This window comes from Fundulus heteroclitus, chromosome 13 (assembly GCF_011125445.2).
Source record: "Fundulus heteroclitus isolate FHET01 chromosome 13, MU-UCD_Fhet_4.1, whole genome shotgun sequence".
Taxonomy (NCBI): domain Eukaryota; kingdom Metazoa; phylum Chordata; class Actinopteri; order Cyprinodontiformes; family Fundulidae; genus Fundulus; species Fundulus heteroclitus.
In genome coordinates, this window is record NC_046373.1 from 40,182,203 (window position 1) to 40,209,637 (window position 27,435).

General features: G+C 45.4%; 1 protein-coding gene across 16 annotated transcripts in view; it reads left to right on the forward strand.

The window, feature by feature from the left end:
- The window catches only part of macf1a (microtubule actin crosslinking factor 1a), a 315,238-nt gene that overhangs the window by 178,702 nt on the left and 109,101 nt on the right, over positions 1 to 27,435 (forward strand). For all 16 annotated transcript variants that reach the window (XM_036145777.1, XM_036145778.1, XM_036145779.1 and 13 more), the window contains 13 exons: positions 14,067 to 14,216; positions 15,090 to 15,323; positions 15,408 to 15,575; positions 15,960 to 16,133; positions 17,101 to 17,268; positions 18,290 to 18,481; positions 18,563 to 18,736; positions 19,966 to 20,089; positions 20,172 to 20,371; positions 22,342 to 22,659; positions 22,733 to 22,899; positions 27,057 to 27,213; positions 27,287 to 27,398. In XM_036145777.1, coding sequence (XP_036001670.1) covers positions 14,067 to 14,216; positions 15,090 to 15,323; positions 15,408 to 15,575; positions 15,960 to 16,133; positions 17,101 to 17,268; positions 18,290 to 18,481; positions 18,563 to 18,736; positions 19,966 to 20,089; positions 20,172 to 20,371; positions 22,342 to 22,659; positions 22,733 to 22,899; positions 27,057 to 27,213; positions 27,287 to 27,398 — 2,338 coding nt within the window. The remainder of the gene's footprint in view (positions 1 to 14,066; positions 14,217 to 15,089; positions 15,324 to 15,407; positions 15,576 to 15,959; positions 16,134 to 17,100; positions 17,269 to 18,289; positions 18,482 to 18,562; positions 18,737 to 19,965; positions 20,090 to 20,171; positions 20,372 to 22,341; positions 22,660 to 22,732; positions 22,900 to 27,056; positions 27,214 to 27,286; positions 27,399 to 27,435) is intronic.

The window sequence follows — 27,435 nt, forward strand, 5'->3', positions numbered from 1 at the left end:
ATATTTTACTTATTTCTAGTTCCGTTTTTGCAGTGTAGTCATGCTACAAAGCAAAGATTTTCCATCGATGCATTCTTAGAAAGGCGATGCATCAACGTAGACAAACCTTCAGCGTCATTTCTGTTGCTACACAGAGCAGTTTTCTCCAGGAAGACCCGAAACCCCCCGCCTGCATAAAGCCAACACCCTGCATTCCACCTCCTGCCTTACGTTTATCCCGTTATTTGTGTTTAAAACTGTGAAAAGTGTCCGTCTCCTGGTGTTTGCAGCTCGTCACTTCAGTCAAAGTCGGACTGAATGTGTGTGAGGATTTTTACCTCCTCGCTCTTTTTTTTTAAAAAGAAAACTCGTCGCAGAGAGTCGGCGCACCCGAAGGCCAGCTGTGCAAGATCGCCAGCAGCAATACTCACCTCACCATTTGAGCATGTTGTGTCCAGATCACAGAGAGTGTGTGTGTGTGTGGATGTGCAAATGTCTTTCTTCTAATGCATTCTGTTGACGTGTGAAACTCTAAACCAGCATTTGTGCTTGAAACTCACTAACAGCTGCCAGAAAGGAGAAATGTGGACGTCACAAGCCGAGGATCAGGGAGAAAGAGGGGAGAGTGAGGAGAGTTAGTAGGAGTCGGTTCAGGTTATCACTCAGCAGAGAAAAATGATTGCTCATTAAAGATTAGTAAACTTTTAGTGTTTTCTCTGCCTGGGTTTAGTCTCGCTTAGAAAGAAAAGCTCAGGGTCAGGTCAGGGTGGAAGATTTAAGGTTCAGAAAGCTAACAATCAGCTTCTCGTCCGTCGCGCCTCGCGTCTGTAAGCACCGTGAGACGAGCCCCGGACGGTAAGTAGCGCTCGCTTCCTCTCTCATCCGTTGCCTGTTAGTTTAAACTGGTGCATAGTTTTTTATATTCTTCCTCTGGTCACTTGTGTGTCTTTGCTCACTTTTACCGTTTACTTTCCCTCATCATGGGCTTGAACGTCACATCAATCCTTTAATCGTTGCTTTTTCCAGGGTGAAATAATCAAACAACATGGATTACTTGCACAAATAATTGTCATTTTCCTCTGGGCCAGACTGAATGAAAATGACACATAAACACTCAGACACATGCATACACCCCCCTGTTAGGAGGAAGCACCCTTTTTGTACCCAGCAGGAAGCTTATGACTTAAATTTGCTGCATATTCTGCTGCTCTTCACGTCAGAGTTGATAGATTTAGTTTGAATTACTTGTTTTGGCGCCATAAATCCAACTTTTAGACAACAAATTGCCATCGACCTTGAAGGTCCTTGCCGTTCCAGAAGCTTAGTGCTAGCCTGTTAGTTTGGGATTTATTGTCCTGTTTGGGGAAAATGTATCAATGTTTTAGCCAGCTGGTGCAAACGGCTCACCCTCAGATGAAGGGTTAGGAGCAGAACCACCAAGGCTCAACCCTATTTTAGTGAAAATTACATTAAAGCCAGCCCCATCTTCATGAAATAAATACCTACCTGCCCACATTGACAAGCTAAATGTGGAGTGGCTAAATTTCTTCATGATGGGGACAGACAAAAATTTAGCTTTTTTGACTAATAATAACAAGATATATGTCTGGAGCTGTCAGGGTCAGGCTTTCAAACACAAAAAACATATTCCAGCTGTGAAAGCATGGCGGTGGCAGCATCATGCTGTGGTTCTCCAAATGCTTAAACAGGCCCTCAAACCAACAAATGGACGCTTGATACTTTGCCTGATCCAGGTGGTCCAGCAGAACCAAACACATTTAGCCGGGTTTTAGAATCAGGCAAAGCTAACACTAAGCTAGCATAAAAGATAAATGAGGTCAAACGTTAATGTCCTTCAAGCCCATGATTGGTTGATGTAAACTCACTTCTCAGGAGCTTTTTCTGCATTTCTTGGTACACTTTGCTTCTTGCATGCTTACTGCTGAAGTTTCTACTAAGATTTTTAATATATTCAGATTTTAAACTCAGTAGAGTCGTATAGAAGTTTGTGGCAAGTGGTGGTTTGGTTTCCCCGCCCCCTTATTTCCTTATAGTATGTTTTAATCCATGTAGCATAACATAATAACAGCATAGAAGTTGTAGCTTTTAAGTTCTGTGACATATTAGTATCTAAATGGACTTTTGTTTCCCTTCGTTTTGCAGAACCGGGCTGCCATCGCTGGAGTCATCGACCTGGGAACAGTGGAAACCTTCCCAGTGTTTCAAGCGGCCCGGCGCGGTCTCATTGACCAGGACACCTGCCGTGTTCTGCTGGAGGCCCAGCTGGTCGTGGGCGGACTCGTCCGACCCGACTCGTCTGTGGTTTGTTCTTTGGAGCGTGGTCTAACCCAAGGCCTCGCTGACGCTCACACCTGCCGGTCCCTGGCTGAACTCGAGACCGCCTTAAGGCTGATAAGGGAGTCTGTGGGCGAGCAGAAGCTTTCGCCCGTAGCTGCAGCCGTGGAGTCTGGGTTGGTCAGAGAGGAGGTGGGACTTCGTATTCTCGAGCTTCAGCTGAGCAGCGGCGCGCTCAGAGATCCGTCTGGGAAGATTTTGAGTTTGGAGCAAGCAGCGGATATGAGGGCAATGTCTCCCAGGATCCTAAACGAGCTTCAGTCCAGGCTTCAGCACAAAGAGCTGATCGATCCGAACACGGCCGAGAAAGTAAGCCTGGAGGAGCTGAAGCTGCGCTGCATCCCCGATGAGGACTCGGGTCTCCTCCTCCTTCCTGTCAAACAGCAGCCCGGAGGAACCGTGTGCCTCCGTTCAGGAAGGAAAGTCGGCATCTTCCGCGCCGTCCAGGAAGGACTGATTGACCGGGCGGTCACCGTACGACTGCTGGAGGCCCAGCTCTTTGCCGGTGGCATCAGTGACCCACGGACGGGCCACCGGCTGACGATCGGCGAGGCCGTTCGCCACGGGCTCATGGACCAGGATCTGGCCTGTGCTCTGTTGGCCCGACAGCTGCAGAACGGGGGAATCATTGACCCGCTCAGCGGGGAACGCCTGGATTTGGAGGAGAGCATTCGCAGGGACCTTCTCTCTGCTCGTTTGGCTCTGTTGGTTCTTGAGTCTCTTTGGACTTTCACAGGACTCCTCTGGCCTGAATCAGGAGAACTTATGCCCATTGCTGAGGCCCTTCAACAAGGGGCGATATCAGGGGATTTAGCAAGAAGCATCTTAAGGCAGAGACATGCTATCGGAGGACTTTACAATCCAGAAACCCTCCAGGTGTCGCCCCTTAGTCAGGCAGCAGCAGAAGAACTTGGACCCGAAGTCTTTGGATGTCTCAGAGGAATTCATATTCCAGATGTTCTCTACGACATGAGCCAGTCTGGTGCGCCATCTCTAAACCGTCTAAGCTGGGCATCCACCAGCTCTTCTCCGCCGCCTCTAGCCTCTCCCAGAGCCTTCACGTGGGAAGCTTCACCAACCGATGGGGTCGGTGCTGAAGACCAAGCCAGAGACAAGCTCCTCTTTCACCTCATGACTCACAGCTACGTGGACGCACACTCTGGGAAACGGCTGGTGCTGCTCGACGACGATCTCGTGCTGATGGTTAAAGCCGCTGGTTTGGCTGCAGGGGAATCGAGTGAGGGCAAAGAAGAAATGCCCAGTGCAGAAAGTCAGATGTCATCAGTGAAACGCCAAGAAGAAGTTGTAGGAAAACGCCTGGAAGAGGCTGCCGTTGTAGCCGCACCTCGGCGTGAGGATGTCAAAGATACGATCTCAAAAGTGTCCGTCGAATCAGAGGAAGATATTAAAAGTGACGCGCTGCAGGAACGCATGCCAGGAGATTTTGATCCGACAGAGGCTCAGGAATTTAGAGATGCAAAAGTCTCTCCAAGGATGCAGCAAAGTCTGCCCGAAACGAACTTTGAGCAGCTGGAGACTGGAGCTGATGGCATAGAACCAAAGATGGGAGAGAGGCAGGACGCCGAATTGGAGAGATTAGTCGTCCAGCTCAAACAGGGAGGTTTGTTGACAGAGGAAGGAGAGAAGCTGCTGCTGGATGAAGCTGTAGCTCAAGGCGTCCTTCCCGGCCACACAGCAGTTCGGCTGATGGCTCAGGCGGGCCTGTTTGGGGGATTCCTGGACGCCACCAGTGGGGAGCCGCTGAGCTTGGAGGAGGTCATGCAGGAGGGCTTACTAGATGAAGATCTTATGTGGAGTGTCCTGAAGTCGGAAAAAACCCTTGCTGGTGTTGTGGACGCAGAGAAAGGTCAGGTCCGTGGGGTGGGGGAGGCAGCTCAGGCCGGGCTCATTGATCCCAAGACCGCCGCTCGACTTTTAGAAGCCCAGGTTGTGTCTGGAGGGATTGTCGACTTGCGCAGGAATAAAAAAGTCTCTGTCACGCTGGCAGCAAACATGGGTCTTATTGAAGGAGAACAAAGAGAAGAGCTGGTTGCACTTGAAAAAGCTTTCAAAGGAAAGCATACGGACTCTGCAACGAGCCTCAGAAAAGCCCGTTTACAGCTAGAGATGGAGGGCGTCGTCGACCCAGAGTCCAAGTCTGTGGTTCCCTTAGAACAAGCAACGAAGAAAGGGTTAATTACATCTGATGAGGCGTATCAGGTGTTGGCGAGACAGGTTGCTGAAGGCGGAATAATCCACCATGCTTCAGGAATGAGGCTCTCTGTCTCTGATGCTGTAGACAGAGGACTAGTGGACCGGTCCGTAGCTCCTGGGCTTGAAGAGCTAGAATGGATCTGTCGAGGAAGAGTCAGTGCCTCAAGCAACCCAGAAGCTATTGCTTTCCAGGCAGCAACCGGAGCTATTTTAGACCCAGATAATGGAGCTAAGCTAACACTGACAGAGGCCGTGTCAAAGGGTCTTCTGGATGAGGGCATAGCCACCGATGTCATGGCTTCTCCCACGGTAACTCAAGGAGCGATCGACCCGAAAACTGCACGGATTGTGCCATATTCAGAGCTTGTGAGTCAGGGTAAGATCGATATCGAAACGGGCAAACGCTTCTTGGAGGTGAGGCCGTTCCAAGGTATTCAGGATCAGCAAACCTTGGAGATCCTGACCCTTCCTGAGGCTGTTGCTTTGAAGCAGGTTGATCCGGTTCCAGCGCTGAGACTGCTCCAAAGCCAGGCCGACACCGGTGGGATCGTTGACATCCATACCGGTGAAAGGCTCCCCCTACCTGAGGCTTCTGCCAGAGGGTTAGTAGGTGATGATATGGTCAGAGAGATAGCCACCAACCAGTTTCTCAGTGGAGGGTTGGTTGATCCAGCTACCGGACGGCGAGTCTCAAATCTCAGCGATGCCGTTGCTTTCCGGCTGTTGACTAGAGACCTGGCTTTGGAGATCCAGGAGAAAGTAAAGGAAACCTCTACAGATGATCGCGCTACACCCATTGTAGCAGCAGGGTCAACCAAAGAAAGTCCAGCAAACATTTCCGCTGCAAACGTTCCGGCGACCTCAAGATCTCCACTTTCTGTTAGAAGTTTAGACGTCCGGCAGGATTGTGACGAGACGCTGATAAGTGAAATTTTAGACGAGTCTCTGTTACGTCAAGAAGATGAGATGGCAACAGAACCAGAGGCAGTGGAAGAAAAGTCCTTACCAGAGCCTGACCAGTCCATGGATCTCTTATCCAGGTTTGCATCCAATGTTGAGAAAAGAATCCAGCAAGCCATCGAGGAGATAATGCCACAAAGAGAGGAGCGTGAGCTGGATAATCGTCTTCAACAGGAACCCAGTGACAGAATGGGAGACGATGTTAAACAAAGCAAAAACCTAACCAGAGACCCTCCTGAAGAATCCGCTGAATTGCTTATTGGTAAATATGATAAAGTGTCAGAGACAGAGGTCCAAACAGAAGACGGCAAGGAGACAGAGAAAGACGAGGATGTGGAGAGCGTATCTATCGCCGAGAAGCCAGTAGTAACACTTCCTGTTTCTGAAGAGGTGAAATCAGCAGAAATTAGAGTCAACGGCGAAGGCAGAGATCCCCTGAGGTCAGCGGCAGTGGACGAGGAGGTTAAACAAGCGGAGAGACCTTTGGAGACCGAAACCAGCACAGATGTGGAGAAAGCAGATCTGTTCTCATCTTCTGCAGGTAAAGAGCCGGACAAGAACGGCAAAAAGAAGAGGAAAAGTAAAAAGAAGGCAAAGGGGAAAGAAACCGCAACTCATCTTCCGGAGATAAAACGTGAATCTCAAGCTGATCAGACCAGTCCAGAAACCCCAGAGATGCCATCGGTTGCTCCTGTAGACACAGAAGAAGACACGTTTAATGAAAATCTACAGAAATATGAATCATCTGACCTTCCAGCTACTGCTGACCCTTCCTCTGGAGAGAGCCTGGAAAGGACTGATGAAAAAGTTGAGACAGAAAAGGTTTTAGTCGAGCAGGATCAGGACATTGCTTCTCCTCAACCAACCTCTCAGATGGAGAAAGATGAAGCTGCACTCACGTTATCTAAGCATCCACAGAAGGTTGTTAAGACGGGAGATCTAAAAAGGGAGGAGGAAGACGTTGTGTCCATGAAGACTACGACGACTAAACAAATTGACAAATCTGAGATGAAAGGCCCGTCTCAAAGAGATGGGAAACCACCGGTTGCTCCTGTAGACACAGAAGAAGACACGTTGGATAAAAATCTACAGAAATATGATTCCTCTGACCTTCCAGATACTGCTGACTCTTCCTCTGGAGAGGGCATGGAAAAAACTGATGGGAGAGTTGAGACAGAAAAGGTCTTGGTTCAACTAAGGCTGGACGAGGTTTCTCCTGGACCAAATACTGGCCTGGACACGGAGGCAGCCAGGACAATATCACTCAGGTCTCCAGAAAAGCTTGACGTGAAGGAAGAGGAAGGGGAATCTACAAGGTGCTTGATTGGACAACAAACTGAAGAACCAGAGAAAAAGCGTGCGGCTGAAAGCGATGCGGGAACTCCAGAGAGGCTGCAGGTTGCTGCTGTAGACACACAAAAAAACATGTTTGTCATTACAGAGAAATCTGTTCCTACTGACCGTTCCTCTGGAGAAATTACAGAAAGGACCGACGAGACAGTTAAGACTGAAAAAGCCTTGGCTGAGCGGGAGAGGGAGGTTGTTTCTCCTCAGCCAAGCGCTCAGATGGAGAAAGATGCAACCAGAATGATGTTGGCTGGTCAGAAGGAAGGGGTCAAAAGAGACGAGGAAGAGGAAGAGCAGTCCATGAATGTTTTCATTGCCAAACAAAGAGAGATGACAAGTCCGTCTCAAACTGCTCGTACCGGTGCTGAAACCCTGGAGACGTCCCAGGTTGCTCCTGTGGACGCCGAAGAAATCACGTTTGATGACAATCTACAGAAATCTGTTCTTACCGACCCTCTGTCTGGAGAGGGCATGGAAAGGACCGACGGGGAAGTCGAGACAACCAGGGATGTGGTGGAGCTGGAGGAGAAAGAGGCGTTTCTTGACATGGAGAAAGACCAGGCCCGAACAATACCACTGAGGTCTCCAGAGAAGGTTGAGGAGAAGGAAGGGGAACCTAGAAGGGTTTTGGTTGAACGACAGATGGAAGAACCAGGGAAAGAGTCTCAGGGAACTTCAGAGATGCCACAGGTTGCTACTGTGGACGTAGTGGAAATCACGCATGATGAACGTCTACAGAAACCCAAGTCCTCTACTGACCCTCCGTCTGGAGAGAGCACGGAAAGGACCGACGGGGAACTCAAGACAACCAGGGATGTGGTGGAACTGGGGGAGGAAGAGGCTGGGACAATACCACTCGGGTCTCCAGAGAAGGTTGAGGAGAAGGAAGGGGAACCTAGAAGGGTTTTGGTTGAACGACAGATGGAAGAACCAGGGAAAGAGTCTCAGGGAACTTCAGAGATGCCACAGGTTGCTACTGTGGACGTAGTGGAAATCACGCATGATGAACGTCTACAGAAACCCAAGTCCTCTACTGACCCTCCGTCTGGAGAGAGCACGGAAAGGACCGACGGGGAACTCAAGACAACCAGGGATGAGGTGGAACTGGGGGAGGAGGCATCTCTTGACATGGAGAAAGACCAGGCCAGGACAATACCACTCGGGTCTCCAGAGAAGGTTGAGGAGAAGGAAGACGAACCTAGAAGGGTTTTGGTTGAACGACAGATGGAAGAACCAGGGAAAAAGTCTGAGGGAACTTCAGAGATGCTACAGGTTGCTCCGGCAGAAGAGAATCTACAGAAATCTGACTCTTCTGGTCTGTCAGCTGCTGCTGAGCCTCACATTGGCAGTGATTTGGTGGAACAGGAGCAGGGAGAGATTCCTCTTGAAGCCACCACTGAGTTGGAGCAACGTGCATCCAAGGCAACATTACTGAAGACTCCACAGAAGGTTTATGAGCGGGACGAGGTGACGGTGGAAGGGGAACGTAAGGACGAGGCTTTGACTGAAGAACCAGAGAGCAACCGGGCGGAAGAGTCGATTAAAACGTCGACTCTTAAAGACGATGAAAAAACTGCCTTGATACAGAAAGCTAGAGAGAGCATCCTTAGGAAGGTGTTTGAAAAAGGAGTGAGTGAGAAGCAGGCCTCCGAGGAGCTGGAGGCGCTGAGGAGGAAGGAGGCGAGGAAGAAGCAAAGGAAAGGTGCTGCTGCAGGCGATACAGAAAGTAGGAGTGGAGAAGGCGATGCTGAGAGGAGAAGCTTCGGTTTACCGGAAGACAAAAAAGACCAAGTAACGGTCCAAAAGGACACCATGGAGCTGGAGAGGACACCTGAAGACACACCTGTTCAAGAGAACCGGGCCGGTAGACCCGTTGAGACGTCTTCAAGCCTCCATCTTCAGACGGCAGACAAAGACGCCGAGACTCCTCCATCGGTCTCGAGAACTAAGAGGAGCAGGAGGCTCAAGAAGCCCCGAAGTCTAAAACCGACCGAAGATCAGCCTGAGACGGAGAAGGCGGCGGCAGATCTGCAAAAAGATGCAAAACAGTCTGCTGGAGAACCGCCGTCGGACCATGAGACTGAAGCGCTGAAGCCCAAGAGCCTAAAACCAGCTGAAGGTCCGGCTGATGGTGAGACGTTCCCCTCAGAAGGGGAAATTACCTCAAAGTCTGCTGCAAAGCAAAAGTCTGAAGACCGGAAGGCGGGCCCTGATACTGGTGACCGGTCCATTACCGGCGCTGCCAGGCCTTCAGGTGTTGATACAGCCAATCAGGAGGACCCTCAAGGAGCTAAACGTCTCCAAAAAGGTCAGAACCAAGAATCTGCAGAAGGATTACGTTCAGACCCGAGTGAATCAGCAGATTCGTCTCAGGAGGTTCCTAACAAACAGGACAGAACGCCATCAGCTGGGTCCGGTGCTCCGGATCCAGCAGCTGGGAAAGGCAAAAGGAAGAAGAAGCGTCCGCCACCTGAAGCTGAACGCTCGGCTCTTCCTGAATCTTTAACAGACCTACAGCAACACCTGGATTCTCCAGAAACTGCAGTTTTATCTAAAGAAGATGCTCCGGTTGAACCAGTCAAAGTGACGGAGGGGGATCCAGAGGACGAGGAGAGAGCAACATCCTCAGGAAGCAAGGTAAGATGTTTATATCCAGCTGTAGATAGATGTCTGTGTAACTGTTTGGATGTTAAGATTAAAGTTTTTTTTTATCCTGCAGTCGTCTTTATTGCGTCAGGAATGCCTTGAGCATGATCAGCGGATCGTAGCCCTGCTCTCCGTGGTCCGACACGTGGAGGTCCGACTAAAGCAGCAGCAGCAGCAGTCTGTGGGCGTCGGCACGCTGGACGACGTCATCAGCCGCACCGAGGTGGAGTATTGACCTAAAAGTCCGCCACAACGCAGCCATTATTCTCAACCTCAGCTTTTTATTTGCTTCCCACAATCGGATAAACAGTTCAGGGAATAAGACCTAAACGGAGTCAATGGGACGTTTGTTTTTTCCGTCTCTAATCCTCCCATCAGACGCTGGACCTTGAACTCTCCGACTTGGAGTCTGAGATCAGCGAAGAGGTCGCCGCTGCAGAGCGGCTGTCGGAGCTCAGACCGGCCGATGTTCCTCCACAGCTGCTGCTGGCTTTGGAGAAAGACGGGCGGAGCTTAGCCCGAGGCTACCAGGCGGCCCGGGCGCTCTCCCAGGGCCTCCTGCAGAGCCTGCGCCTCCGCAGAGACTCCTGCAAGGTGAGCCAAGCGGAGAAGATGCAGGCAGCAGGAGGAGCTGGAGCGGTCGGGGTTAAAGGTGTCGTCCTCTTTTAGGACGCAGTGATGGCGGAGCAGAAGTCCCTGGGGCGACGCGTGGACGAGATGCTGTCCTGGTTGGGCGAGACGGAGGCTCGGCTGGAAGGAGGGACGACGGGGAGAGACGAGAAAGACGAGAAAGACGCTGAGCTCTCACAGCAGCTGAGTCTCTGCAAGGTGATACTGCAACAGAACCTTAATCTGCTCGTTCAGATTTCATTCACTTAATGTGGTTTAATCCGCAAGTTTTCCACTTGGCTAAACAGGCATAACATTATGACCAGGCGAAGTGAATAACTCTCAGTTTGAGGGCCGCTGAGTTACTGGGTGCACTGCAAAAACAGAACTAGAAATACGTAAAATCTTCTTAAAATTTGTGTATTTGTCCTTGATTTGAGCAGGCAAATAAGATGATTTGCCAATAGTATAAAATTTTTGGACTTAAAACGGGAACAATTCATTTCCATCATCTTATTTCAAGTGCAGTATGTCTAATTATCTTATTTCAGGAGACAAAATACTCATTCCATTGGCAGATGATCTTATTTACCTGTTCAAATCAAGCATAAATACGCAAACTTTAAGAATATTTTACTTATTTTTAGATTTGTTTTTGCAGTGTGTGAAATATGCTGGTGAAGGTTCTCAGTCATCCAGGTCATGGTCATTCCAAAAAAAGTAAAAAAAAAACAGCAACTGGACTTGTTTTCCGTAGTTGAAGACGTTTCGCTTCCTCTCCAGGAAGCTTTCTCAATTCAAAAAGTCTGGAGTAATGTGGAGTACGTTAAGGTGATGATTGGCCGGAATTAAACCTATAGCTGTATTGTAAGTTTTTGAGAGTTGGAACCTAAGGCCTCCTCCTCTGCACTGCAAAAAGGGAACTAAAAGTAAGTAAAATCTTCTTTAAAATTTGTAACTTTTTCCTTGATTTGAGCAGCTAAATAAGATTATTTGCCAATGGAATGAGAATTTCTAACCCTAAAATAAGATAATTAGCTAAACTGCACTTGAAATAAGACGATAGAGATGAATTGTTTTTATTTTAAGTACACAAATCTTATTCCATTGGCAAATGATCTGATTTACCAGCTCAAATCAAAGAAAAATACACTAATTTCAAGAGGATTTTACCTACTTTTAATTCCCTTTTTGCAGTGTGTTTAAGGTTTGTGTGAATGAGTAGCTGCTAATATACTAGTCTAGTTTAATCCATGGCATCCTGTTAGTAAAAAGGAACCAACACAAAGTTTTAAGGATGTTTTAGACATTTGCAGCGCTCTCGATTTCACCTTTAAACATTTTAGATATTAGGTTAAATATGTTTTTATTAAACCTGAGGGTTTTCCTTTCCACCATCTTCCTCTCTGCCTGAAGGAGCTCCAGTCTTCGCTGTCGACCCGCTCCGGCGCCGTCAGCAGCTTGGTGTCGGACGTCCAGCTCTTCATCTCTGAGCGCGCCCAGGACCTGACGCCCGGGCGGAGCCGGCAGCTCCTGGAGAAGCTCCAGCAGCTGCAGACGGCCTTCCAGCGAGCGTCGGGCCGCGCTCAGGCCCGGGTCGACGCGCTGTCCGCCCAGCGGGCCCGAGAGGAGGAGGAGAGGCGGCGCCGAGAGAGGCTGAGGGAGGAAGAGGAGGAGGACAGAGAACGGAGAAGTGCAAGGGAGAGAGAGGTTTGGAAGGAAATGAACGGGACGGCGCCGTTTACCTCGCCATGCTTTCATTGTTTGGATCTAAAAAACCACGTCATGTTTACCCACTAACCTCCATCGTCACAAACCATCCGAGCTTAGGGAGGTCATTTCCTTTAATGGTTGCGTGAAGTATGTGTGAGCAGCTAATATCTTCCCTGCTATCAGAATCATCTTTATTTGGCAAAATCAAGGGATTTCGCCCCGGCGCTCACGGTGCACAGACATTTGGTGCAAACGGCATTTTTCTTGTTACGTAAAGAAAAAGAAAAGACAGCAGGCAGGTTAGAAATCAATCCGGCCGCGGTGCCGTGCAGATAAAACGGTAACTGGTGGTGAGAAAGTTACCGGAACAGCGAGAAACGTACCAAAGTTTCTGCTTCCTCGGGATTTTAAGGTAAAGCAGGAGCAAAGTGTTGCACGTAACTGTTCGTCTGCACTGCAAAAACGGTACTAGAAATAAGTAAAATGTTCTTAAAATTTGTGTATATTTCCTTGATTTGAGCAGGTAAATAAGATGATTTGCCAATGGAATAAGAGTTTTGCACTTAGAATAGGAACAATTCATCTCAATCATCTTATTTCAAGTGCAGGATATCTAATTATCTTATTTTAAGGGGTCTAAATACTCACTCCATTGGCAGATAATCTCATTTACCTCCTCAAATCAAGGATAAATACACTAACTTTAAGAACATTTTACTTATTTTTAGATCAGTTTTTGCAGTGTGCAGGTGTGTCGACCTCCATGAAGCTCGGCAGCTCGTTACGTTTGCATCACGATGCGCGGCTGTAAAGACACCAGCAATGACCTGAGAGAGCAACTGCTGCTGCTCATCAATCTGCAGGCAGAGCTAAAGGGATTAGAACGTTGTGCAAAAGTTCAACATTCATGGTTCACGGCTGCAGAGGTTTGCTGCACCTTTTAAACGGGTCATTGGGTTAGTAGACGACACAATCACAGGGAAGATTGCCATCCAAGCATAATTCACAGAAAGTTGAGTGGAAGGAAAAAATGTGCACTACACAAAGGGAACTAAAAATAAGTAAAAATTTCTTGAAATTAGTATATTTTTCTTTGATTTGAGCAGCTAAAATAAGATAATTAGATATCCTGCTCTTGAAAAATTATAAATAAATAAAAAAATCAAGGACAAATTTACCCATTTCAAGAAAATTTACTTTTAGTTCCCTTTTTGCAGCGTGGCAGGAAAAGCTGCACAAGCGAAAACCATTAAAGTATTTTAGAGTCAAACATGAAGTCGTCCGTCTGACACCTGGAGCCCCACACTGCAAAAACGGAACTTAAAATAAGTAAAATTTTCTAAAAATGAGTGTATTTGTCCTTGATTTAAGCAGGTAAATAAGACTATTTGCCAGTGGAATAAGATTTTTGCACCTAAAATAGGAACAACTCATCTCCATCACCTTATTTCAAGTGCAGGATGTCTAATTATCTTATTTTAGGGGTCAAAATACTCATTCCATTGGCAAATAATCTTTTTTACCTGCTTAAATCAAGGACACTAAGTTTAAGAACATTTTACTTATTTTTAGATCCGTTTTTGCAGTGCAAACCGGGTCATCAGCAGAACCATGGTCACAAAACACAGCACCTAATCTACCACAGAGCAGGAAATAACGATGGCCTAGTCAAAGTCCAGACCTGGAATTGTGTAGCGAAGCCTTAACAGAACTGGACAAATCCAAACGTTTGCAAACCTTAAATAAACGGATGAAGTTCTGGTTCTACGAGCTGTTCTCCACTAAAGCTGCTCACCTTTAACGGCTCAGACTCTGAAGGCTGATGTGTTTTTTTTGCTGCGCTGCACGTCTTTCTAAAGTGTGTATTAACCTTGTCTGCATTGCTCTTCCAGATGTCCGCAGAGGAAAGCCGCTTGCCTCGCCCTGCGGTACCGTTACCGCCTACAGCGCTTCTCCTCCGTTCTTCCTCTTGTCTCGCGCACCGACTGGCGAGGAGGAGGAACAACGGCAAATCAACAAACACGTGTTCGATTCCTCTCTGCATTCTGTGTTTTCCTGTCTGTGTGTGTGAGAGTGTGATATCTGGACACAATCTGCTCAAAGCTTGGCCAAATGTTCACGTTTAGCTGCAAATGCCAGAAAAAACAAACAACCAGGAAATGTTCACACGAGCTCGTTTAAAGCCTCCGCCGGTCCGGTTTAATGTCCGCTGCTCCTCACATCCGCCGCTTCTTCTCTCTCAGGCGGTGCAGCTGCAGAAAGCCGAGTGCTCCCAGAAGCTGGAAGGTCTCAACCAGTGGTTGGCCGGAGCGGCGGGCCTGCTGGCCAGTCAGAGGGCTGGATCCGAGTCAGGTGACGTCGGCGCCCTGCAGGAGAGGCAGAAACGACTACAGGTGAAGCATGAGACGGGGTTCCCACGGGTCCTTGAAATCCTTGAAAGTTTGTGAATCTGAAAAAATTAATTCAAGGTCCTTGAAAGTTCTTGAAAACAGCCAAAAAAAAAACACCTTGTCCTTGAAAGTCCTTGAATTTTTTGTGGGGTTGAAAGTTCACACGGATGACGACTCATGTGTCATTATTTTACTACCACACGATCTTTTAAAATTATGTTGATTCCGCAGACTTTTAATTCGCAAAAGTACGTTCGCTCTTCTTCGTTAGTTGCTAGGCTACGGTTTAGGCCTACGTGCGTCCAACATTCACGCAGTGTTGCCAACTCAGCGACTTTGGCGCTATATTTAGCGACTTTTCAGGGTCAAAGTCAAAAACTAGCTTAATCAAAGATGAAAGTAAGTGAAACAAATTGATATAATTCTGAACATCTCAATGCTGCACTTTTTTCCATAAATTCCATGAAGCGGTAGACTAATGTAGATCTTATATGTAATGTAGTATGGCATAGCCATGTACTGTGGATATAAATGTAGGCTATGAATATGATCAATATCAATGTAGGCTATAAATTAAGTCCACTTTCTTGCATTGCTTCTGACCCAACAACTTCTATGCTGTTTAGTCTTTTATTGAATTTGCATTGTATTAAAATATGTTAACCTATTCAGCGGTCACAGTAGGTAAATGCCGCCACGTGTGGTCCTTGAATTTGAGGAAATTGGTCCTGGAAAGTCCTTGAAAGGTCCTTGAATTTGACGTTCACCAAGGTGTGGGAACCCTGATTAGAGCCCGCGTGGACCCAGTTCTGTCTTAGCTTGATCCGTCAGCTGGATTCAGTGCCTGACGAGGATCTGATCTGCTTCTGGGTGCAGGACGTGCAGCGGGACCTGCGGTCCAAAGCCGAGGGCGTGGCTCAGGCCGTGCGCTCGGTGGAGGAGTTCCTGGCAGAGAAAGGAGACGGTCTGAGCCCAGAGGAGAGGAAGAGCCTGCAGGCGGCGCTGGGGAGGCTGAAGGAGGAGTACGGCGCCCTGACGGACTCCGCTAATGCGTCGCTGGCACAGCTCGACGCCGCCATCAGCACGACTGTGCAGCAGAACACACAGAGGGTGAGAGCAAACACGTAATCATCATCCATGCTGCTGTTTCTCAGGGCTGCTCTCAGATCAGTGACAGATTATCTTTTCCTCCAGGCGAGAGCCGTGGAGGAGCTGCAGGAGACCCAAACCCAGATCGACTCCCTGCTGAGCTCCCTCTCCTCCTCTAACCAAGCGGACCGGATCAAAGCATCCGGAGACGTTCAGGACTCTCCTTCCTCGCCACCAGAGGGCGCCGTGGCGTCGCATACAGAGAAGCTGCAGGTTAAGACCTGGACTTTAGCTCTACACTGCAAAAACGACACTAAAAATAAGTCGAATTTTCTTAAACTGAGTGCATTTGTCCTTGATTTGAGCAGGCATATAAGATGATTTGCCAATGGAATAAGATTTTTTGTACTTAATATAGGAACAACTCATCTCCGTCATCTTATTTCAAGTGCAGTTTATCTAATTATCTTATTTTAGGGATCAAAATACTCGTTCTATTGGCAGATCATCTTATTTGCGTGCTCAACTCAAGGACAAATGCACTAAGTTCAAGAAAATGTGACTTATTTTTAGTTCCGTTTTTGCAGTGTAGGTTTAATATTTTAAACTATTTAAACAGTCAGGTAGGTTTAACCAGGTTTAACTCCCTCCACCCAGGCGGAGCTGCAGCAGCTCCAGGCTCAGCAGGCTCAGCTGCTGCAGGTCAGCCAGGCAGCTCGCTCCCTCCTGGAGCAGCCGGACGCCACCGTCCCCCCCGAGGAGAAGCAGCGGCTGCGGGCCGCCCTGGACCAGCTGCAGGCCCAGCACCAGGACCGGCTGCAGAGCTGTCAGGTAGACAGACGTTTTCTAAAAGTTTTACTTTGATTTTTCTATTTTTTTCTTTTCTCAAGTTTTTTTAATAAATTTTACCTTGTATTTAATGTTTTTTTCTTTTTTTAATCTTTGGTTCACCAGGAAAAAATAAAAGCAGATATTAAAAAAATAGTAATTACAAATTTAAATTATATTTTGTATTTATTTAAATACTTTTTGAGTTATATATTTTCTCCGAACCTCTATTATAATTATAAAACATAATAATACTATAATAATAATAATAATAATAATTTGTTGATATGGAAATTCAACAATAAATCTAAATGAAAACATAAAACAAAAATTGTTGGTTAAATGAAAAACTATCAAAGCACCTCTACATTAAAACCAATGTCCAGTAATTTAAATATAAAACACATTTTAACATTTTTCAACTTGCATTATTTAACTGAAATAATGCAAAAATATAATACTAGACATTTATTATTGAATATTGGAAATATAAGAACAAAAGAAAAAGTGCCAAAGAATAAACAAATAAGAAAAATTAAACATTTCTTGATTAAATTAGCAGATAAATTAAGATATTAAGTAAAAACTAATTCTGTTTTTCTCATTTTATGGATCAGTAAATAAATACATTTTATTAATTGGTTTATTAATAGTCAATGCTAAAATGGTAATTTTTATTTCAGATTATATTTATTTTATATCAAATTAATTTCCTCTTTTATGTTTTTGTTTACAAATATCTTTAAAAAGTATGAATAAATAAAGAAAGATGAATAACGGGACGTTTCCAACAACAATATCTTCACAAAGTGAGAGAAAATAATCCTTTGAATCTGAATATAATTTATTGCTCTGTTTATAATTAAGACTTTAACGTATTTAAATGACATGAAAATGCTGTTTTGTCTACAGATGTGTAAATATTCTGCTGCTGCTTCTTGTTGATGATCTGAAGTATTTTGGGTTCCAGGAGCGTCTGAGGAAGTCTGAGGCGCTGAAGGACGAGCTGACCAAGTTCCTCCAGGAACACGGAACCTTGGGTTCCTGGCTGGAACAAAGCGAGCAGGAGCTGCGTTCCCTGGGGGACGGAGAAACCGACGCACAGGGGCTGAAGGACAGGCTGGAGGAGCACAGGAAGGTGCAGCAAAAACTCGTTTAAAACCTCCACACCCTTAAATCTTCATGAGAGAAAGAAAGAAATGTTTAGAATGCTGTAAAAACGCAGCTTCAGGCGGGTTTTTGCTGCTCTAAAGGGAACCGAACACTGCAAAAACGGATCTGAAAATAAGTAAAATGTTGTTTTTGTCCTAAATATGAGCAGGTAAATAATATTACCTGCCACTGGAATGAGTATTTTGACCCCTAAAATAAGATAATTAGACATCCTGCACTTGAAATAAGATGACGGAGATAAGTTGTTCCTATTTTAAGAGCAAAAATCTTATTCCATTGACAGATTGTCTTATTTACCCGCTCAAATCAAGGACAGACAGACTGAATTTAAGAAAATATTACTAATTTTAAGAAAATATTACTTATTTTTAGTTCTGTTTTTGCACTGAAGGAGCTGAGAAAACGGCCTCTTAGGTCCAATTAGTAACACAGTACACTTATTTGGGCTTTAATTATCCATAAATAAATAGTTTAAATCCCTAAAACCTCTCTAGACCATCAGTCTTTTCCATCTGAGGAACATCTGGACCTCCAAACGTTGGTCTAATTCAGGGGTGTCAAACTAATTTCTATATGGGGCCACTTTGGCATCATGAAGTCATTAAAAGGGCCACTTGCATGTGTAGAGACGATACTTTTCATTTCATAATTTCATTCCAGTTCACACAGTAGTATAAAAAATGCACAGTAACATAAAAGTAGCACCCTTAGGCCCAGTTTATACAGTTTATCTGCAAAAAAAGTTGATATTGGGGTGAGTTACACTTACAGGAGGCACAGTTTTAGCCACTTTATACACTTTAAAAGGATATATGCCTTTTTTTTTGGCTCTCCAGGGCCGGATAATTTACCTTGACGGGCCGGATTTGGCCCGCGGGCCTTGAGTTTGACACCTGTGGTTTAATTAGTTTAATTAGTCTTTGGACCTTCTGCTGATCTTCAGGAGGCTTTCCTGCTCGTTGATCCACGTGTTTCCTTCCTTCCAGCTCGGCGAGGACGTCATCTGCCACAAAGCCGACCTTCGCTTCGTTTCCATCTCCGGTCAGAAGGTTCTGGACTCGGTTCAGGGAGCTTTGGAGCAAGCGGGAGGTTCTGATCCGGCTCTGGAAGGCACCAAGCGGCTCGTGTCTGAGAAGCTGCAGGACGCCAACCACAGATACACGACGCTGCACACCAAGGTGAGCCGCCGCCGCCGGACGGCCCAGACGTCCCGGTTGTGGTTCTGGTCGTTTTAACTGATGAAAATGTCCGATGCTCAGTCCGCAGAGCTGGGCGGCCGCCTGTCCGGCCTGTTGGAGCGGTACCAGCAGTACCAGGACGAGGTGGTGTCCCTTCACTCCTGGCTCAGCGCCCACGAACAGAACCAGAGCGCCACCAAGTCCGGCGGCGACACCGACCCCCAGAACCTGCAGAACGCTCTGCGGCAAGTCCAGGTAGAGAACCCGCTCCGTTCCAGGAAGCAGAACGTCCCTCCTGGGACAAACGGCGACGTGCTAAAGGTTCTGGTCTGCTAAAGGTTCTGGCGTGCTAAAGGTTCTGGTCTGCTAAAGGTTCTGGTCTGCTAAAGGTTCTGTCACTACCCGATCCGTACCGGTAGCACGATCCGTACCATCAGCTCATTTGCGCAAGCGCAAACAGAATAACTTCCGGGTCGCCAAAAAAATAATGTAATTACGGTACTGAAAATACTTATTTCTATACCTAAATCATTAAAAAATGCTAAACTATATCGTAAATAAAATATTGAAAACTTTTCTAAAAGAAATTGATATGTTTTACATTCTCTCCACTGTATTGCTTGACGTCATCATCGGATATGCTCCAGCATCCTCCAGTCCGGGAATCATTGCATAACGTTTATCTGTATTGTCTGAATACACTCTGTTAGTTTTATTCCTTGTTCAAACAGGACTGGAAAAAAATATTTAATCCTTAAATATACGGTGAATTTCGTTATACAAATAATATTGTTCTAAACATTTATTTTATTACATAGTTAAAATTATCGATTGAGAAATTAGCGCCCTCTGGTGGACACATCATAAACTAGAGAAGACCTCGTGATTATAGTAGCCGCATTTTTTATTTTTTTTATTTTTTTTTACAAAAACGAACAGGGAATAGAACAAAGAACACAAAGCGAAGGCATACCTTATTAAAATACATTCATTAAGCACAAAATAAATACATATGCAAATCAGATAAATGATTAAAAAAAAAATTCAAACTTCAAAAAAATTCAAAATCAAATACGTTTCTGTACTCCTATATGTGTTTATAGCTGGGGGTTTATGTACTTTAAGAAATGGTTTATATATTTTTATTTCCCTAACCACAACTGGGAAACATTTTTGCTCTTAAAAAAAAACAAAAAAAACAATGTATTTTGTATGTATTTCTGTTGTTTATTTTTTAGAATATGCATTATTGCCGCAAATACAAAGATATACAAAAAGAAACCCCTGCCTCGAAAAAATAGAAAGAATAAAAAAAGTAAGAAAAACAAAATGTTTCCCATCGGAGGTTATTCTGTATTCTGCAAATGAGCTGATGGTACGGATCGGGTAGGGACAGGTTCTGGCGTGCTAAAGGTTCTGGCGTGCTAAAGGTTCTGGCGTGCTAAAGGTTCTGGTCTGCTAAAGGTTCTGGCGTTTGTCTGCAGCTGCTGCAGGACGAGCTGGCGGAGCGCTCGGTCCAGCTGGAGAAAGTGACGCGAGCTGGCAGAGACCTGGTCAGCGCCGACGAGTCTCCGTCTCTGAAGGCCGTGGACATCCTGTGCGCTGCAGGTGAGGTCCTCGCTGCGACGGCTCGCTGCCCGCCGCCGTTTCCAGCGTTCCGCTAACCGACCGTCTTCTCGCCCTCCTTCAGACGGTCTGGCCAAGAGGTTCGGCAGCCTGTCGGCGTCGGTGTCGGAGCGGGCGGAGCGGCTGCAGACCGCCGTGGCGCAGTCTGTCAGCGTCCAGGAGGGCCTGAAGGGTCTGCTCAGCTGGCTGGACGCGCTGGTTCTGAACCCCGGACCCGTGAAGCCCACAGCACAGGCGGTGCAGGACGCGCTGACCCAGAACCAGGTGGGAAACGATGACTTTTAAGATTTTAAACAAACAAAGAGGAGGAGGACGATCAGTAGGTTTGTTTACAAGCACAAAATTTCTAGCCTCGTGAGACCATCCTGATCTCGCGAGTTTTCAAGGTTTCACTCGCAGATCAGTCTGGCTACTCTCCGTTAAAGAAAATTTGGAGCCGTTCACCAAACGAACGTCCAATCAGCGTTGGCTTTGAGGCGGGTTGAGGTGTGACGCAACGAGAAGCGCGTCAGTTCAGTCTAAAGAACATGGCGGCTTCAGCCGATGAAACTAGCGTTAGCGTGGCTATCGAGCAAGTTTATCGGAATTACAGAGTATTTCTTTGCTGAGCTAACGAGCCTTTACCTGCAGCAGCAAGAGTAGCTTGGCTTGTGGTTGTGTTTTCGTCGTCGCTCGTAACAGAGCGACGACGAATCTGATTGGTTTATTTGGCCCGTCTATCACCAACATAGGCCAATCAGCTAACCAGTATTTTCGCCCCTTCCCAAAATTACTTCAACGGAAGGTTTCCAGATGGATATGCGGAGCAAATCTATCTGGCGGAGTTAGGTAACAAAATTTCACGATCAGATTAAAAAATCGGATTGTAACATTTATATGGGCACAGAATCAATTAATCTGATTATAATGTGCGTTTATGCAGTTGGTTTTATTCAGAATAGCCACTCTGACATGAGCAGTTATCAAATTCCCCTAAAAAAAAAAAACACAGAAGAAGAACAACAAATAGTAAATAAAGCAGTTTTTACAGGTTTTTGTCTTCTGAGCGCCCAGACTGGATTTGCACAATGTTCTAATTACAATTAAAACATTACTAAATAAATAATAAATTTGAGCTTTTTAACTTTTCAAACAGAAAGTGTGTATCAGGAGCCCCGACAGTTTTGCTTCCCGGCGTATTTCCACCATTCAATAACACGGAAATGCGTCACATTTACGTCGGGCGGACTCGGATCACATTCAGACTAACTTCACCCTGACAACCGTTTATTTGCACGTTGATCGGATTATCAAACAGCATAAACCAAAAATGTCTTATTCAGATTACAGTTTCCCTCTGATTGAGCTTAATCTGATCATAATATCCCGATTTGCTTGTTTACGTGACGCTTTTTTACTCCGATCGGCCGTTTATTCTGGTTACTTTTGTCCGCGTAAACGTAGCTAATGTCTCATTCTGTAGAACGAGGGACGCGCGTCTTCAGACCTCTAATATTTAAATTAAAAAAAACAATGTTTTAAGCCCCTCAACAGTAAAACTTAATCACTTTAAACAGATGTTTTCTGAATACGGTCTTCCGTGCATCCGTCTTTTCCCATCATGCATCTGTTCATCCATCCATCCAGTGTAGAGATCTTCTCTTTGTGCTTTTTTCGGACTCCTCTGTGAGATTCCTGAGGTGTTGCTCTGCCAGGTTGGAGGTCTACACTGTAAAAATAGACCTAAAAATAAGAAAATTTTTCTTGAAATTAAAGTATTTTTCCTTGATTTGAGCAGATAAATAGGACTATTTGCCAATGGAATAAGATTTTTGCACTTAAAATAGGAACAATTCATCTCCATCACCTTATTTCAAGTAGTGTATGTCTAATTATCTTATTTTAGGGGTAAAAATACTCATTCCATAGGCAAATAATCTTATTTACCTGCTCAAATCAAGGGCAAATACATTCATTTCAAGAAAATTTTTACCTATTTTTAGTTTTGTTTTTGCAGTGTAATGTCTGCAGGGAGACCTCGGCCTCCTGCAGATGACCGGACCGCTCCTCTGACCCACAAACCACCAGGAAACCAGGAAGATCCGATAGTTGCTTCGGTTTACAAAGAGATCAGTTAGATCAGTTTGGTGTTTTAGGACCAAGTTAACAATATAACGACCCGCTCTACAGTCTCTCCGGTGCAGAAAGTTATTAAATTTCATTTATTAATTTTTTTCTTCCTCTCCTTTTTGCAGAAACTGCGACAGGAGCTGCTCTCCAGGCAGGGCAGCGTTGAGGCGACCCGCGACTCCGTTTCCAGACTCCTCCAGAGCTCCGACGCCTCGGCGGCTCCTGGTCTCCACGGCAACCTGGACGAGCTGACCCGGCGCTACGCCGCGGCTCAGGCCAGCCAGGCGGCGAGGGAAGCCGAGCTCAAAGGCCTGCTGCCCGCTCTGGAGAGCTACGAGCGGCTGGGGGCCGACCTCCAGGCGTTCACCCAGAGCCGGCTGAAGGCCCTGAGCCCGGCGGGCCAACCGGACCGCAGCGTGGACGACTACAGGCAGACCGTCGAGGTCAGCAGAGCGCCAGGTCTGCGCCACAGAGCCGCCTTCGCCGCTCTAACTCTTTCCACTTTCACGTTTCCAGGAGGTGAAATCGGAGCTGGAGCAGGAGGCGGGTCAGCTGAAGTCCTTCTGCAGCCTCGGCACCGAGCTCAGCCGGTCCGAAGCCCTCAGCGACGCTCAGAACCTGCTGGACAACGTCAGAGACGTCTCCGACGGGTTCACCAGGCTGGAGGAAGACGTCAGTGAAAGGTGAAGAGGAAGTTCTCTGTTCCTGTTTCGCACACAGGGGGGCGCTAGACTCACATCAGCCGTGATCTGCTGAGCCTCTGAAACAGGCGTCGGGTTGTCTTTAAAGGAGTCCGGTCAGCAAGGAAGAACCAATGGATCTAAACCTAAAACTAACACGGTGATTTAATGAATTTAACGTTGATCAGTAAAAAAAATAAAAGTATTAATCGTCTTCGCGGTCACTGAGTCTGGGAGCGGCCATTAATGACCAAATATGGTAACGCCTCACTCCAAAAACAGTTAAAAACAAAGCAACTGGACTTGTTTTTTTTCGTAGTTTTTCGTACATTACTCAATTCAATACTTTTTGAATTGCGAAAGCTTCCTGGAGAGGAAGCGAAACGTCTTCAACTACTAAAAACAAGTCCAGTTGCTTTGTTTTTAACTTTTTTTGGAATGACCATGACCTGGATGACTGAGAATCTTCACCAGCATGGTAACGCCTCCTGACGTCTTCTGGCGGTGACGTCACGGTGCGGTGAGCCGAGGGCCGTTCTCCGCGCTTTACAAGCAAATTCAGTAGAAACTATTCTACACATCTTCCATTAATGACAATTATTTTGGATTTCCAGAGGACTTCACCACTGAAATTCACGAGAGCTATTGTTAAAGCGACAATGCCCACGTGCATGGCAGCTGGATGTTGCAATACATCAGATAAAAGTGGAAAAAAAACTTTATTTATTTCACCTTTCCGAGTCATGATCCACCACATCGTCTCTTTTTGGTCTCCTCGCCTCAAACTGGTATAGCTGGATTTCGAATATTTGGAATATATGGAAGAAAGTCTTCCTTATATTCCAAATCACCATCAAATGATGACGATAAATCCACAGAACTCCCATCGCTGTTGCTATTAAATCCATTACTCTCTGCTTCGCATACTGCACTCACTGCAAAAACGGAACTAAAAATAAGTCACATTTCCTTGAACTTACTGTATTTGTCCTTGATTTGAGCAGGTAAATAAGATGATCTGCCATTGAAATGAGTATTTTGATCCCTAAAATAAGATAATTAGATTTCCTGCACTTGAAATAAGATGAGTTGTTCCCATTTTAAGTGTAAAAATCTTATTCCATTGGCAGATCATCTTATTTACCTGCTCAAATCAAGGACAAATACAGTAAGTTCAAGAAAATGTGACTTATTTTTAGTTTTGTTTTTGCAGTGCTGGGTCGTCGCCATCTTTGATAATAGCGCGTTGTGACAAACACTAGATAGAGCGTTGGGAATTGCTCTGCAGCAGATACCGCACCATGACGTCACAAACCGGGAGGTGGCAGTACTGTTCCCTGACCAACATGGATGCCTCCAGTAAAGCACATTCAAATGACAATTACTCTTCATTAAAAAAGATTATAATTTTTTGAACAGTATGTAATAATTTTATATTTAAAGTACTTTCAGAAGTTTGACTTCTGAATACGACCGGACTTTTCCTTTAAAACCAAACTAAATCCTCTGGAACGGACCCAAAGGTCGGCTCTGGATGCAGCGCCACGGCCCGAGCGGCGCGGGAAGCGTTGATAAATAGCCGCCGTCTTCTGCAGATGTCTCTGATGAAATTCCCGTTTTACGAGGCCGTCATGTGAAGCCAGTCAGAGTCTTTCTTTGTGAGACTCTGAGCTCCAGATGCCGTTTTTCACGCCGTCTTTTCCTCGCTGTGAGCCTCACAAGCGTGCAGATGGGCAGAAACGACGAGCGAAAGGCGTCCCATCAAGGCCGCGCGGCTCCTTGTCCGTCCTGGAAGCGTCCGTCTCCGCCTCGTGCGTTCACACACGTCACCCACAAAGAGGCGCCGAGGTCAGGGTCGAGTCGACGCCGCCTGTGGGCCTCAGAGGCTCCATGAGAGGAAAAACGCTTCGTTTGTGTCGGTTTTAAAGGGAACAGAGACGCTCTTAGTTTTATAACCGGCTGTGAATTGGAAACCTTTGGGATCTCATTAAAATAAACTTTTAATCAGGATCAGTGATGTTTGATGAAAAGCACTGCAAAAAGGGAACTAAGTAAACTTTCCTTGAAATTAGAGTATTTTTCCTTGATTTCAGCAGCTAAATAAGACTATTTGTCAATGGAATAAGATATTTGCACTTAAAATAATAGCAATTCATCTCCACCATCTTATTTCAAGTGCAGAATAGCTAATAACCTTATTTTAGGGGTAAGAATACTCATTCCATTGGCAAATAGTCTTATTTAGCTGCTTAAATCAAGGAAAAATACACTGATTTCAAGAAAATTTTACTTACTTTTAGTTCCTTTTTTGCAGTGAGGATTCACCTCCGTTTGGTCTGAGCCAAAGGGAGCGACGGGGTGTCGTCCGATCTACGCAGATTAAAACCACGTTTAATCGCTTTCACAGCCACCACAATGAATCCAGTCACAGTCGTTTCTATTTTTAGGAGTTTTGCTTCGTCTGAAACAAGTTTTTATTTTCATTCTGGTCTTTGAAGTGGATCCGTTTCCACCCTGCTGCCTCGCTTTTCTCCTGATCGTACATTTGCTAAATCGTTCCGGGTTTCATTGTCAGGAAGCGATGAGCGAAATGCTGCTTGTGTGTTTTTAGACTTTATTAAAGTCCTCAGCAGAAAAAACAACTAAAAACTGCACATCTGGGCGGTTATTTAGTTATTTATTTTTTGCACCCTGCCGTCTCGGGTTCTTTGCGTGCTGAGATCCTGAATCCGTGGCTGGAGTCCTGCAGAACTGGACCTGCAAGCACAGCTCAGCATATTCCCTCTTTTAGTAGCTAAGACTCCAGTTGTTCTAGTTGTTTGTTTTTTTTTTGTTTTTTTTTAATCAGTAAAGAGTCCAAGCAGCCATTCTGGCCTGAATCTGCACACATAAAACTGTTAAAATGTTTAAATGTGAGTCATTCTTTTCAGCATTGAGTGAATTTGTCGTTAGTTTGCCAGCAGCTGCAATTTAAAGCAAACATACATTCCTTTATAAACTGAATTTAATTATTCAAACTTGTTGGCACACTTTATTGGGTTGGATGCAAGCTTAACCCCAGAGATAAGAAAAAACACATCTTCACTGCGAAAAGGAAACTAAAAGTAAGTCAAATTTTCTTGAAATTAATGTATTTTTCCATGATTTAAGCAGGTAAATAAGATTATGTGCCAATGGAATAAGTTTTTTGCACTTAAAATAAGAACAATTCATCTCAATCATCTCATTTCAAGGGCAGGATATCTAATTATCTTATTGTAGGGGTAAAAATACTCACTCCATTGGCAAATAGTCTTATTTACCTGCTTAAATCAAGGAAACATACATTAATTTCAAGAAAATTTTACTTTTAGATCCATTTTTGCAGTGTGCAGTTAATTACATTTAATCATCTTAATAAAACATATGGAAATATGTAAAAAAAAAAAAAAAAATTTTTTGGCATTTTGTTATTTTGATTTTGCTTTATTTTGGGCTCATTTTCTTAGCCGGTTTACACAGCAGGTAGAAATTTTACTCATGTAAGTGAAACACTAATTCAACATATTTTACTCAATTGAAAGTAAAAACTACCAAACCAAGAAATTACTTAAAGAGTGAAAAACTATTTGGTAGGAAGGATACTCAAGTACAACACAATACAACTTTATTTATAAAGCGCTTTAACAACAAAACACTGATGACTGCATAGACACCAAAACAGAGCGAGGCTCATTTTCTACCAGTTTAGGCTCACTGCAAAAAGGGAACTAAAAATAAGTACAAAATTTCTTGAAATTAGTGTGTTTTTCCTTGATTTGAGCAGGTAGATAAGACTTATTTGCCAAAAGAATGAGATTTCTGCACTTAAAATAGGAACAATTCATCTCTAGAATAACATAATTAGACGTCTTGCCCATGAAATAAGACGATGGAGATGAATTGTTCCTATTTTAAGTGCAAAAATCTTATTCCACTGGCAAATAGTCTTATTTATCTGCTCTAATCAAGGAAAATTACAATGATTTCAAGAAAAAATTTCACTTTTAGTTCTGTTTTTTCAGTGCTGCAGCCTGTTCTTCTTCCTGTGGTTGAAGGATGAAGTTTTTAATTAAATAAAGATCAGATTAATGAAACATTCTCAGAAAACAGAGTAAATAGTTTCTTCTTTCTCCTGGCAGGTTTGCTGCCATCCAGGCCTGTGAGCAGCAGCTCCTCCGGTTCCGCGGCCTCTCGGGTTCCCTGGCCCGCTGGCTGCAGACGGCTCAGGACCAGCTGCCCGCCAAGGAGGCCAGCCTCAACACCGAGGGTCTGCAGAGGCGGGTCCAGCAGCTGCAGGTGGGTTGGCGGGTTCTTCAGGGGGGTTCTGGGCGGGACCGGGGTGGCTCCTCTGACCGCTGTCTGACTTCAGGACCTGCTGAACGACTGGGACTCGCAAGGATCCAGAATCCGAGACCTGAACAAGACCGGGTCCGAGTTGGAGTCGCTCATCATCGACGTCACGGCTCCTCAGAGCAGAACCGGTAAAGAACCACAGCTGTTCTGACAGAACTTTTAAGT